Source organism: Haliotis cracherodii, unplaced genomic scaffold (assembly GCF_022045235.1).
Source record: "Haliotis cracherodii isolate W230 unplaced genomic scaffold, xgHalCrac1.p SCAF_2, whole genome shotgun sequence".
Lineage (NCBI taxonomy): Eukaryota > Metazoa > Mollusca > Gastropoda > Lepetellida > Haliotidae > Haliotis > Haliotis cracherodii.
In genome coordinates this window covers 61,629,057-61,642,631 of record NW_027266275.1, presented here as the reverse complement: position 1 = coordinate 61,642,631, position 13,575 = coordinate 61,629,057, and the positions used below count along the sequence as shown (strand labels likewise).

General features: G+C 43.3%; 1 protein-coding gene across 1 annotated transcript in view; it reads right to left on the bottom strand.

Annotated features, from left to right (window-relative positions):
• Positions 1 to 13,575, bottom strand: part of LOC139468322 (integrator complex subunit 1-like) — a 51,832-nt gene that overhangs the window by 11,897 nt on the left and 26,360 nt on the right. Inside the window, exons 28-39 of the mRNA XM_071250210.1 lie at positions 12,112 to 12,230; positions 11,208 to 11,270; positions 9,861 to 9,914; positions 9,326 to 9,421; positions 8,480 to 8,687; positions 6,976 to 7,108; positions 5,166 to 5,414; positions 3,802 to 3,883; positions 3,323 to 3,579; positions 2,576 to 2,693; positions 1,946 to 2,079; positions 587 to 776 (exon numbers count right to left, since the gene is read on the bottom strand). Of these exons, the coding sequence (XP_071106311.1) occupies positions 587 to 776; positions 1,946 to 2,079; positions 2,576 to 2,693; positions 3,323 to 3,579; positions 3,802 to 3,883; positions 5,166 to 5,414; positions 6,976 to 7,108; positions 8,480 to 8,687; positions 9,326 to 9,421; positions 9,861 to 9,914; positions 11,208 to 11,270; positions 12,112 to 12,230 (1,703 nt within the window). The remainder of the gene's footprint in view (positions 1 to 586; positions 777 to 1,945; positions 2,080 to 2,575; positions 2,694 to 3,322; positions 3,580 to 3,801; positions 3,884 to 5,165; positions 5,415 to 6,975; positions 7,109 to 8,479; positions 8,688 to 9,325; positions 9,422 to 9,860; positions 9,915 to 11,207; positions 11,271 to 12,111; positions 12,231 to 13,575) is intronic.

Genomic DNA, 13,575 nt, shown 5'->3' with positions numbered 1-13,575 from the left:
GTGAACTCACCTGTATGAGGGTGAAGTAGGTCTCCAGTATATCGGGCAGTGAACTCACCTGTATGAGGGTGAAGTAGGTCTCCAGTATATCAGACAGTGAACACACCTGTATGAGGGTGAAGTAGGTCTCCAGTATATCGGGCAGTGAACTCACCTTTATGAGGGTGAAGTAGGGCTCCAGTATATCGGGCAGTGAACTCACCTTTATGAGGGTGAAGTAGGGCTCCAGTATATCAGGCAGTGAACTCCCCTGTATGAGGGTGAAGTAGGTCTCCAGTATATCGGGCAGTGAACTCACCTGTATGAGGGTGAAGTAGGTCTCCAGTATATCAGGCAGTGAACTCACCTGTATGAGGGTGAAGTAGGTCTCCAGTATATCAGACAGTGAACACACCTGTATGAGGGTGAAGTAGGTCTCCAGTATATCGGGCAGTGAACTCACCTTTATGAGGGTGAAGTAGGGCTCCAGTATATCGGGCAGTGAACTCACCTTTATGAGGGTGAAGTAGGGCTCCAGTATATCAGGCAGTGAACTCCCCTGTATGAGGGTGAAGTAGGTCTCCAGTATATCGGGCAGTGAACTCACCTGTATGAGGGTGAAGTAGGTCTCCAGTATATCTGGCAGTGATGTGTACTCGGCACGGAACACCAGTGGCTGTAGTAGTTCCAGGAGGCCGAGGGCGTTGGAGAAGAGTGTGAGGAAGTTGCGGTGCTTCATCTCCCCGATCTTGTACTGAGTCTTGCCCCGCAGCAGAGCAGCCAACATGGGCAGCTGACTGAAATATGATCAGTATCATCAACAATGATAAATCCAGAAACAGTGATGCTTAACAACTACATCAGTGATCAGGCAAACTGGTGAATGAAAACATGAGCAACAGTCACATACCAGCCACACAACCGACCACAAGTAAGCTGAATAAACATCAAGATAGGATTTGTTCCTTTGTTGGTTAACGCCACTCTCAGCAATAATCCAGCTATATGATGGCATCTGTAAATAATCGAGTGTGGACCAGACAGTCCAGTGATTGATATCATGAGCTTCAACCCATGCAATTGGGATACGATGACATGTATAAACCAAGTCAGCAAGCCTGACCACCCGATCCTGTTAGTCATCTCTTACGACAAGCACTCGTCTTTTACAGCAAGCATGGGTTGCTGAAGACCTTTTCTAACTGGATCTTCACAGGTCTCGAGATGTGAAGAGAATGGATTGACAGGATGTGTGAGTGAGTGGGTGATGTGCTGTGGTGTTAACATAGAGCAGCAAGGAGAGGACACTTACACCTGACTTCACCTGTACTACCAATGAGTGAGTGAGTGAGTGAGTGAGTATGGTTTTACGCTGCTTTCAGCAATATTCCAGCAATATCACGGCGGGGGACACCAGAAATGGGCTACAAACATTGTACCCATGTCGGGAATTGAACCCGTGTCTTCGGCGTGACGAGCGAACGCTTTAACCACTAGGCTACCCGACCACCCCTTACTACCAAGGAAGAAAACCAGGCCCTTGTGTTCCACAAGCAGCCTTAATGCTGATAGTAAGGAACAATCACTGCTTTGTTGAATGAGATCCCGCTAAATGCTTTTTCCACTCAAATTCACGAGGGGGCATGGGTGGCCCAGTCGTCTAAGGTGTTGCGATTCGCTGTACAGAGTTGCATCCCTTGGGTACGCCAGAAACTTATGATTGTGGGTTTGAATCCCGGTTCACCCCGATTCTGTTTCTTGGTTTGTCAGCACCATACCCGTGCTCGTGGGTTAACCAAAGTGGTAAATGTCTGAGACCTGCATCACTTCGGGCTTTCCTCCCACATTAAGCTGACACGCCGTGATATAACTGGAATACTGTTAAAAGCGGCGTTAAACCCAACTAACTCACAACTTCACGATATCAGGTAACTAGCATCATGTAGGGAGAAAATCGGCCTCTCACCGGAGTATGAGTTGAGGGTGTTCTGCCGCCAGCTTCCGGCACCCGAGGTTGGCATCGTACATCCTGTTCTCGGCAGTGTGTCCGTGGACGGCATGACCGAGCGCCATCAGCAGCCGATGGGAGATGACATCCAGCTGTACACAAATCGGAACATCAGGGCTTAAACACATTGGATCTTACACACAGCCAGTCATCAGGTCATACACACACACACAAGATTATTTCATGTATGTAATGAATAAATCCAGAATTCATGAAAGTTCATAAAGAGACTGAGTTATGAACTTCTATGCACCTTCATGAATAAACTAGAATTCATGAAAGTTCATCAATATTCATAAAGAGACCATTTCATGAACATTAATGAATTTTTTAGATTTATGGACTCAATTTTTTTATGAAAGCATAAATCTAATAACTCATGAACTTAAAGTGGATGTTTTTATCAAAGTCATGAATATTCATGAACCATACTACTAATATATGAATATTCATGAACATTTCAGATTCGTCCCATTTTAAGTTATGCATATTCAAAAAAGTTGATGAACAATTTTATATTCATATTTCATATGAATATTCATTAATTACACGTATTTATTATCGTCTCGCTGGGGATGTTCTTCTCACCTGACTGGGGCTGTCATGAGTGTCGTGTTCAGCAGCTATGCATGACTTGTCGGTGAGCCAGGACAGGATGTAGGGGTACTGCAGGTACAGCTCATACAGCAGCTTCGTCTGCAGGCAGCTGCATCAACAACACAGTCATACATAACATGTACACACCCAACTACAAGGGGTTACGTATTATGTGGAACAACGGGGGGGGGGGGGGGGGGGAGGGCAGTGGCGTTCTATTCTCTACATGGGTAGAATGAAAGCATGTCTGTTTATTTTGAAGTCACTGTGAATCAAAGCAGGAAGCACTTTGGTTTTTCAGACTAGCGGACCAACTTTAATGTCTAAGGTTGGTGTGCTGAGCAGAGGGAGAGATTTGAGCAGAGGGGAGAGATTTGAGCGGAGGGAGAGATTTGAGCACAGAGGACTGTGTTCAGCAGAGGGGAGAGCATTGAGAAGGGGGAAAAGATTTGAGTAGAGGGAGAGATTTGAACAGAGATTTGAGCAGAGCGTTTGAGATCTGAGCAGGGGAGAAAGATTTGAGCAGAGGGGAGAGATTCAAACAAAGGGAAGGATTTGAGCACAGAGGAGTGTTCAGCAGAGGGGAGAGCATTGAGAAGGGGAAAAGATTTTAGCAGAGGGGAGAGATTCAAACAAAGGGAAGGATTTGAGCACAGAGGAGTGTTCAGCAGAGGGGAGAGCATTGAGAAGGGGAAAAGATTTTAGCAGAGGGGAGAGTGTTGGCAACATGACACATACCTGCGGCCTTGCTTTCCCTGAAGATGATCCACCACAGCTCTCAGTCGGACATCCTTGTCGGCCATGCAGGCCTTCAGCAGGCTCATCCTCTGACAGAGGGTCTCCGGGGTGGACGAGGATGGGCTCGGAGCACCAGCTGGATGGGAGGACTCTCCTGCAGTTGTGTTCCTGGAGTCATCAGATTCTTCTAGGATGTAGTCCACCACACATATCACCTGGCTGATGGTCGGATTCAGAATGTCTTCACAACTGTCCATCTGGGAAAACAAACCACGGGTCCTTACAAGGAACCAGGGCACCGTTCCACAAAGCGAACTTAGCGCTACGACTATCGTAAGCCAGTGTTAAAGCATTGGAGTTATGATCACCTTTGCACTAAGATGGCGTTGTGGAATGGGGCCAGCTTACAACTATCTTCCTGACAAAGCAACTCTGTGAATAAAGACCTCCTGCTAGCTGCTTGTGAAGGAAGCCCTTACCTTCTTGCACTCCCGTCCCTGCCAGATCTTAGGGATGTGGATACACGCCCAGAGGAAGTCCAACACTGACGTTGCATTGAAGCTGAAATACAAGTTTGTGGTGTTAATGGATAAAACACATACAAATACTAACTCCCAGTGAGACCATATTGTTACTGCTAACAAAAAATACAATAGTTTTCTTTTGAAAGAAGAATCCGATTTTCTTAACCTTGGGCCTATTTCAGTGAGTGAGAGAGTTAATGCCGTTTTTGACAGTGTTCTAGTCATATCATGGCATGTCGGCTTAATGTGGGAGGAAACCCCCAAGTGATGCAGGTCTCAGATGTTTACAACTTTGGTAAAACCCAAACATGGGTATGGTTCTGACAAACGAGAATTTGACCCCACAGCCAAAGGTTTTGGCGTGCCACTGTGCCACAACTCTACACAGTGAATTGCAGCGCCTTAGACGACTGGACCACCCCTGCCGCCACCTCTGTCATGACAGATTAACAATGGTCATAGGAAAATACCCAGGTGTTCTTTAACATGTTTAACGTATTTCGAGTTGTATCGTAACATAATTTTGTCTTCACATCAAGTGAACATAATGAGTTTGACATCAAAATGAAAGGTTAAATACCTTTAAATAAAATTCATTTATGAAGTAATAACATATAAGAGACAATGGTGAGTAATTTTATCACCAATAAACTATGTTGTAACTAACTAGGCTTATGTTTGCTTCAAATTCAGCGTGTTTATTCTGACTCCAACAGTTGTTAATACAACTGTAAAAACAGCGGGAATTGATTTCAGCTTCACCGGTTATCACGTTAGGTCACATGTGCAATATGCAAATGCTTCCCGGTACTTCCGGCTCTCTACTCACAGATGTTGATTGTTTTACCGTGTCAGCTGGTTTTACAATCTGCATCGAGGCGAGGGTCATTTCAACATTTTTTGCAGAAATTATTAAACTTTAGTCAAGGAAAACAGATACAAATCATGTTTATGTATGGAAATAGTTATTGGAACAGGTATTTAGGATGAAATGCGAAGTTTTATTGTCAAATGCAGGGCTGGCTATCGGACGCTGGTTGACATCGCCAGTGGAAGCTGAAAGTGAAACAACTGGAAAAAAATGTGAGATCTTCGACTCCGTGTATAAGACGACCCCCCTTCTTAAACCCGTCATTTTAGCCTTATACACAGCGATATATGGTAGTATCTTTTCTGCACTGTGAATTGCAGCACCTTAAATGACTCGCCCAACCCGGGGCAAATAAATTCCCAACAAAAAATCTTGCAACATAAAACAAGCACATCCTTCACAGCCAGTAGTAACAGGGTCCTGTCAGAGGCTATAGAAACTACTTCACCTCTTCTCTGTGTTGTTGAGGATCCTGGTGATGCACCTGTTGACGGTGCCCCAGTTACACTGGTGAGTCAGCAACGCCAGCAAGTATGGCTCCTTCCGGCTCCCCGGCACCCTCTCCCTCGGCTGGCTCACGGTCTTCTTGGCAAATATCAGCTGCTGCTGCAGGTCTGGGTTGGACTGGATGATTTCAGGGTCCAGTAGCTCCAACCAATCAATCAGCAGAGAGGCAGTGGATACAAGCATGGGTGACCTGGTCCGAATAATGGCAATAATGATAATAATGAGAAGAAGACAACTATACAAGGCTTAAAAAAACAAGTGCAAAAGTGAGCATGGTGAGCGTGGCTCACTAATACTCCCGACCCGCCTAGTGTGTCAGTAGTTACAAATTAAATAGCAAGGATAGGGTTAGGGTTAGGGTTATGAAAAATTAAAAAAAAAATGGAAAATTAATAAAAACAATTTTTTTCTTTTTACTGCACCCTTCCATATGACACAGATTATATCTACTAAGTTTGAGATGAATCCCCTGAACAGTTTAAGAGTAATCACGCGGACAAAGTTTTCGGACGGACGGAACCTTGGTATAACTATATACCCCCCGACATTTTGTCGGGGGTATAATAAAAGAATTGGTTCTCAAGTAATGACTTTTGAAAATATAGAGCAGCCGGTGGGTTTTTGTTGGGATTTTTTTGTTGTTCAAACTAGTATGCAACCAAATGAACAGTTGTGTACCATCACCCTGGGAAAGGGCCTCCCTACATAAACAAGCATACAAACTCCTATAGCCGGCATGACAATAACACGAGATGCACAGTAAAGCAGTGCGCATGTAAAGGGAAGTAACTGTGTGCTATATTGGATCACACTGTTTTAATATTAGTATTTTTTTTTTTTTTAAATGGAAATAAAAACGAAACATGCCCCACAATTTGTGATGATGCAGGCGGTGCCTGAGAAACAAGACTATTATATTTTTTTGTTTTTTTTGTTTGTTGTTTAACGCCACACTCAGCAATATTCCAGCTATATGATGGCGGTCTGTAAAATAATCGAGTCTGGACCAGACAATCCAGTGATTGACATCATGAGCATTGACCCACGCAATTGGGATCGATGACCTGCATCAACCAAATCAGCGAGCCTGACCACCCAATCCTGTTAGTTGACTTTTACGACAAGCATAGTTGCCTTTTAAGGCAAGTATGGGTTGCTGTAGACCTATTCTAGCCCGGAATCTTCACGGGTCTATTATTTTTAATATTTTTTTTAGCCCAATAACAATGAAGGGTAAATATAGTTCAGCTGCATGATCACAGCTAGTCCCTATCATACCCGAGGCAATGAGGTCCCTCTACATTTGTGGTGAGTGAGTCGTTTTACAGTGCTTTGCGCAACATCCAGCAATATCATGGCAGGGGACAGTAATGGGCTTCACACATTGTAACTATGTACAGAATAGAACCTTGGTATTTGGCATTATGAGCAAATGCTTTAACTACTAGGCTACCCCATCGTCTTCCGTTGTAGAATAGGTCTTCAGCAACCCATGCTTGCTGTAAAAAGGCGACTAACGGGATCGGGTGGTCAGGCTCACTGACTTGGTTGATGCATGTCACCGATCCCTTTTGCGTGAATCCATGCACATGATATTAATCACTGGATTGTCTGGTCCAGACTTGATTATTTACAGACCGCCGTCATATAGCTGGAATATTGCTGAGTGCGGCGTTAAACAACATAAAAACAAACAAACCAAAGCTCCATCGCCCCGTATATTTGTCATATAACGGAGTATACACACTTACACTTTCTCTAGATGAAGCAGGGCCTGGCTAGCAACCCTTGCACCATCCGCTGACGTGGACTGCTCCATCATCTCCGTCATACACTGCTGCACTAAGTTCTCAAGGTCAGGGTCGCCACTCAGAGCTGGGAGACCTGCAACACACCCGTCATCACTAGATCAGGAAATATCTACTGTATATGATAAGCCGAATTTTCAGGACCAGAGAAATATTTCTGTTAAAAGGGGTCAGCTTATGTATTGGTTTACACTTTCATCAAATTCTTTTTCTGTTGGTAAAAAAACTACATCATATCGCTTCAGGTGACTAAACAACGCTATAACAAACTTTGGCAATGAAAATGTGAAATTTGCAATTAAACATCAATACCAAAACCAACAAACAACAAGGAATCAGATCAGATTGGAATAACTCTCCCGTGTGAATGAATGGTGTAAGCATCAAGCCTATAATGAGAGACTTACAGCATTCATTTACAACAACGGATAATCCATAATTCCGAGTTTTGAGCAGGTTATCAAATATATTATCAATCTTATGAAAAATTAAGAAAATCCTTCGAAATACTGGATAACAACAAGTGCCATCTTTTGTTGTCTTTGGGTATGATGAGGCTGGGGATTGAACCACCGACCTTCTGCTTTCCGGGCAGACGCTCTAACAAGTAGAGCTAGAAAGTAGAATGCCTTGTTCAACAAATTGAACATACAGCTACTACTATTGAAACACTGAGTTAGGACAGTCGTAGTGCTCACAAAGACAGTAACAGTACCCAGCAGTAGTATGGAGGACTGACAAAGTAGACACAATTTACTGATAACAACTTCTTTATTTACAGTAAGGTTTGACAACAGTATAAAGATCTACCGGGGTATACCAAATGTCGCCTTTCCAGCAAATAAAGAAGTTCCTATCCATAAATTGGGTCTACTTTGTCATCCGTCAACATCTAAGTAATGCCTATCAAACAATTCAGTAAGGAGGTGAGGTGAAATTGGGTTTAATGTCGCGTCCAAGATTATTTCACTTATATAGCGATGTGCATGCACGATTGTGTATGGCTGCTTGTACTAGTCCGGACTGATGTCGATTTATAGTGCTAGTTCACTCAGATACCATGCCACAGTTTAACATGAATATGCCACTCAGACATAGTATACTGACTCCGAGCAGACCAGTCCTTGTTATAGCCCCTTAATGCCGAGCGCCAGACAGGGTAACAACAAGTACCATCTTTTAACGTCTCTTGGTATGACGCGGCAGGGGATCGAACCGCGGACCTTCTGCTCTCCGGGCGGACGCATTACCACTATACCATGGAGGCAGTTTCAGTAAGGAGGACTGCTGCCTTCAACTGTACCCTGCTGAGGATGTGTGTTCATGCCATCGACCACTGCTATGTCTGTTCCTGACTTCTATTTACCTGCCTCCTATTAAATCAGGAACACTGCTGAGAGGAGGAAGAAACTACACTCGCTCACTCCTAAACATTAAAGTGCTCTACCTTGTGTGAGTTTGTTTGGATCCAATTTTCCACCAGTTTTGAATGTCTCCAGTTTCATCTGTGTTCTTTCTTTTGTCTTACTCTTGGATCCAGACGCTTTACCAGCTTCTAAGAATTGCTTGATGACCGACAGGAGTGGACTTCTTCGTCCTGGTGTGAACACTGCCAGGCGTTCCACCATCCTCCTCACAGCAACAGTCAGGGATGTCTGACAGCACAATAGGAGGACTGAGTGAGTTTGGTTTTACGCCACTATTAGCAATATTCCAGCAATATCACAGAGGGGGACACCAGAAATGCGCTTCACACATTGTCCCCATGTCGGCGTGACAAGCGAGCGCTTTAACCACAAGGCTACCCGACCGCCCCACACACAATAGGAGGACAATGGAACATTATCTCATGTACATGAATATAGGACATCTCTCATCTCAAATTACCACCCCACTCAAAAATATAACCAATTTTTATACACACTCATTCTCAAGCCTAAACAATATATATCATCCTGCTCTTGGAAATGGCGATATTTGCTAATAATTTAGCACCATTTCCGATTGATCAATATACACAAGACTTATTTATTCGTGTATAATACGTGTGTTATATGCATCCTTAATAATGGGAAATAAAATTCTTGAAAAATATATCTGTCGTATATAAACATTTCAGGCTGTCAGCATAAACCACAAAATTTACGATCTTTCAACTCTGTCTTTTTTTCACCAAAATAATATTCTTATAAGAGCCCCCTATTTCTAATTTTGAGAGCTATGCAACAGCTAACTTATTCTCAACCAAAGGAAGTTATTATTTTTAATATTTCTAAACTATTTTCTTTCCCACCTGTTTGGATATGAGCAGCTTGAGAAGTGGTCCTGATCTTGATGATGTCTCATAAAGACGAGCGGCAAACTCAGCACCTTTTGTAGACTCCAGGATCTAAAAAAACAAATAAATGAGAATAAAATATTAATACAATAAATCTGTCCACATGACAGTCTCTCAGATGAAAGTTGCTTGCATGTGTTTGTCCATCTTGCAAACCCAAAGGAGATGGTACACTACTAGGTCCAGACACAATTTATTGTTTGTTTGGTGTTCAACGCCGCACTCTGCAATCTTTTAGCTATATGATTACGGCTAGTAAATAATCGGGTGTGGACCAGACAAGCCAGTGATTACAGCACCTACAACAGCACCTTCACCAACTCCTTCAACAGCACCTAAATCAGCGTCTACAACAGCACCTACACCAACTCCTGCAACAGCACTTACATCACCTACAACAGCACCTACACCAACACCTAGAACAGCACCTACACTAACTCCTGCAACAGACCCTAAATCAGTGTCTACAACATCACCTACACCAACTCACCTTCTGCATCGTGGTGATCACCTCGGCAGCCTTGCTCTGCTCACTTGATATGGACTGAAAGTGAAATAGGCAGAAATGAACAAAACATCAGAAACCTAACAACAGGAAACTAATCTCAAGCAGCAAGGGAGAGGGTGACTTTGGCTTACACCCCTTCAGCCGTGTGCCAGTAATACCACTGTGTGTCAGCTTCATGTGGGAGGAAAGCCCGAGGTGAAACCACAATCACGGGTACGCTGCTGACAATCCTAGGGACACCTGTAGTCAGGGCAAATCTGGTATTCGAACCCATGATCAAAGGTTGAGCCTAAGGGAAGCATCTTCCCGAGACAAGAGAGTTAACTGACTACAAAAGTCCAGTTGCCACCCTTGCCAAAATAGGCTGGTATTATGGAGTTACATTTAGGCTGGACTAAGGAGTCTATCCATAGTCCAATCAAAATCGTGCACGAAATCGAAATCCGGTTCGTAGACTGTCGTGCAGATTTTGGTCAATTGCAGGATTTGCAAAACATGTGCACCGCCAACTCGTTGTCAACAGATATTTTCCTAATTTTTTCATGTTTTTAATCAAGGTGCTCGTGTGATTTGATGCACTCCGTGATGTTAAACCCGTTTTATCACATTATAGATCTTGATTATCGATCAGATCGTCTTGACTGAGGGACGCCATTTTGTTTGAAGCAAATGCAAGTGATAAGAGAGGTGGAATCTGATTGATCCATAGGATAGGCATAAAAGGGACATAACTCGTAATAACCACTGGTGGCGCTACAATTGAGGCCAGAAATTCCAGCCTAGTTTAGCAAGGGTGGAAACTGGACTTTTAAAGTCAGTTAACTCTCTTGCCTCGGGAAGATGAAGGGAGTGACTTTGCACATCAAAGCACATCATCTTAGATGACTAAGCCACCAGTGCCCCGTGCAGCAAGTACTGATACTTAAGGCTAAAAGAAATATAGTCTTGGTTCTGAGGCACTCCCCACATCATCATAAAGTTTGACACATGTTTTATTTTTATTTCCATTTTAAAGAACCCAAAAATTCCTTAACTATTCCAAGTCCAACGGTATTCAAATACTATCAAGGAATACATTTATGTAGGGAGGCCCTTTCCAAGGTTGATTGGACACAACTGTTTATTTGGGTACACAACTGTTGATTTGGTTACATATTAGTTTGAACAACAACAAACAAAAACACACTGCCCACCCGCACTATATTTTCAAAAGCCATAGCCTGAGAACCTATTCTTTTATATTTTTAAGCCTTAAGTCAACAATTATATGCACAGGGGCTGATGGGTAAGCTGGATGGTTTGAAAACAGAGCAGCAAGAAACTTCATACCTTGATGAGAGCCTGATACAGCTTGTTGGATCTTGGGTTGGATGTTCCGCTTGGGTCAAAGATCTGGCAACAGAACATGGAGATGGTAGGGGCTTCTGAGTGAGTGAATGACTGAGTAGTGTTTCACGCCACTTTTAGCAATATTTCAGCAATATCACGGTGGGGAACACCAGAAATAGGCTTCACACATTGTAACCATGTGGGGCATTGAACCCAGGTCTAAGGTGTGACGAGCGAACCCTTTAGCCACTTGGCTAAGGGGCTTCTGGGAACTAATTGTAATTGTAACCATAAGAAAACCTGGAACCCTCTTAACACGTGGATCTCCTCGAGTTCCAGGTCACATAAAATCAGGTCCGACTTGAACTCACTGGAAATGAAAATTCCTTTCTAAAAATATTCACTTGCTGTGATAAAATAGATTTTCAAACAACAATTTGTCTCCCTGACCCTGATGGAAAACATTCTGCTACTACTTCCAGTATGAAATTAGTCTGATGTGATTTGTTGAGTTGCTATACAAGTGTGTCAAGTTTAACCAGTATGACACGTCTGGTTGTGTGCAAGGCAACAAATATTGTACAGTTTTCAAAATATGCTCTAAAGAGCACTACCATCATTTTCAGTTTAAGTCAAAGTCGTCGCTGTGGAAACTAAACAAAATAAATCGTAAAAAAATCCCAAACCACCAAAAGGCACTAGTTTACCACTACCTACCTAGACTTACCTGTGCCAAGTTTGATGAAGAAATATTGTACGGTTTTCAAGATTTCAAAAATCCTAAACTATCCAAAAGCAGCAGTTGGACACGAGGTCTATCTATCTATGTGCAGACAGATGGACAGCACCCATTCCTATACATCCCTTCCACTTCATGGTGGGGGATAATAAATGAATTACTCACCTCCAGCAAGCATGGCACCAGGTTGGGTTTCCCCCACGGGAGAGTCACCTCCTCCATCTTGCGGACCTGCCAGCAGGGGTAGCCGGTCACTCCTGTGTCCATTCCCTCTGTACTAGGGGCTGGAACAACACACACCTTACAGGTCAACCTACAGAGGAGCACGTGCCTAACTACTGATTGCTTGTGTAGTTTTGTTTGTTCTTTAACGCCGCACTCAGCAATATTCCAGCTGTATGCGGGCGGTCTAAAAATAATCGAGTCTGGACTAGACAATCTAGTGATAAACATCATGAACACCAATCCACGCAATTGGGATACCATGACATGCATCTACCAAGTCAGCGAGCCTGACCACTGATCCCGTTAGTCGCCTCTTACGGCCAGCATTGGTTACTATTATATCCCGGATCTCCACATGATTGTGTAGAACTATGTGTCCCTGAAAAGGTAATGCGTGCATCTACTGAGACATTTGTTACATCATAGCTGGTGAATTGTTATATTTCAGTTGGAGCCATGGTAACATGGCCATAAAATATTTCAAAAAGTTTCAAACAAGGACATCCTATCCATACTTAGTGTAAGGGATTGGAAGTAGTCTATATTACGCATATATTCATTTGTTCGTGCATACAGTGGTTATCCTGGTACACTCAATTTCACACCTCGAACCACCAAATAACATTACTGAGTCTTCAGGGGTCCATTCCATAAAGCGATCGTAGAGTTGGTTTGGTTGGTTGTGTAACGCCGCACTCAGCAATATTCCAGCTATATAACGGCGGTCTGTAAATAATCGAGTCTGGACCAGACAATCCTGTGATTGATATCATGAGCATCGATCCACGCAATTGGGATCGATGACATGTATCAACCAAGTCAGCGAGCCTGACCACCTGATCCCGTTAGTCGCCTTTTACGACAAACATAGTCACCTTTTACGGCAAGCATGGGTTGCTGAAGACCTATTCTACCCCGGAATCTTCACGGGTCGATCCTAGAGTTAAGGCGATTGTAACTCCCATACTTTAACATAGACTTATGTTTGTTTATTTGTTGTTCAAAGCCACACTCAACATTCCAGCTATATGATGGCGGTCTGTAAATAATCGAGTCTGGAGCAGACAATCCAGTGATTGACATCATGAGCATCGATCCACGCAATTGGGATACGATGACATGTATCAACCAAGTCAGCAAGCCTGACCACCCAATCCTGTTAGTCGCCTCTTACGACAAGCATTGACAGGGTTGTTGAAGACAAATTCTACTACCACTACTTACTTCTTTGTGGAACAGGGCCCTGAGGACTCACAAATAAGAGAGAAACAACAAATAATCCTCCCTATTCGATCCATGCCCAAAACAGGACCACACAGGACTAGGTATCATTCTCACTGCAATACACTGCTCTTTTCCTGCAAAGCAAAATGATTTCACTCTGGTTCCAGACATGTTACACTT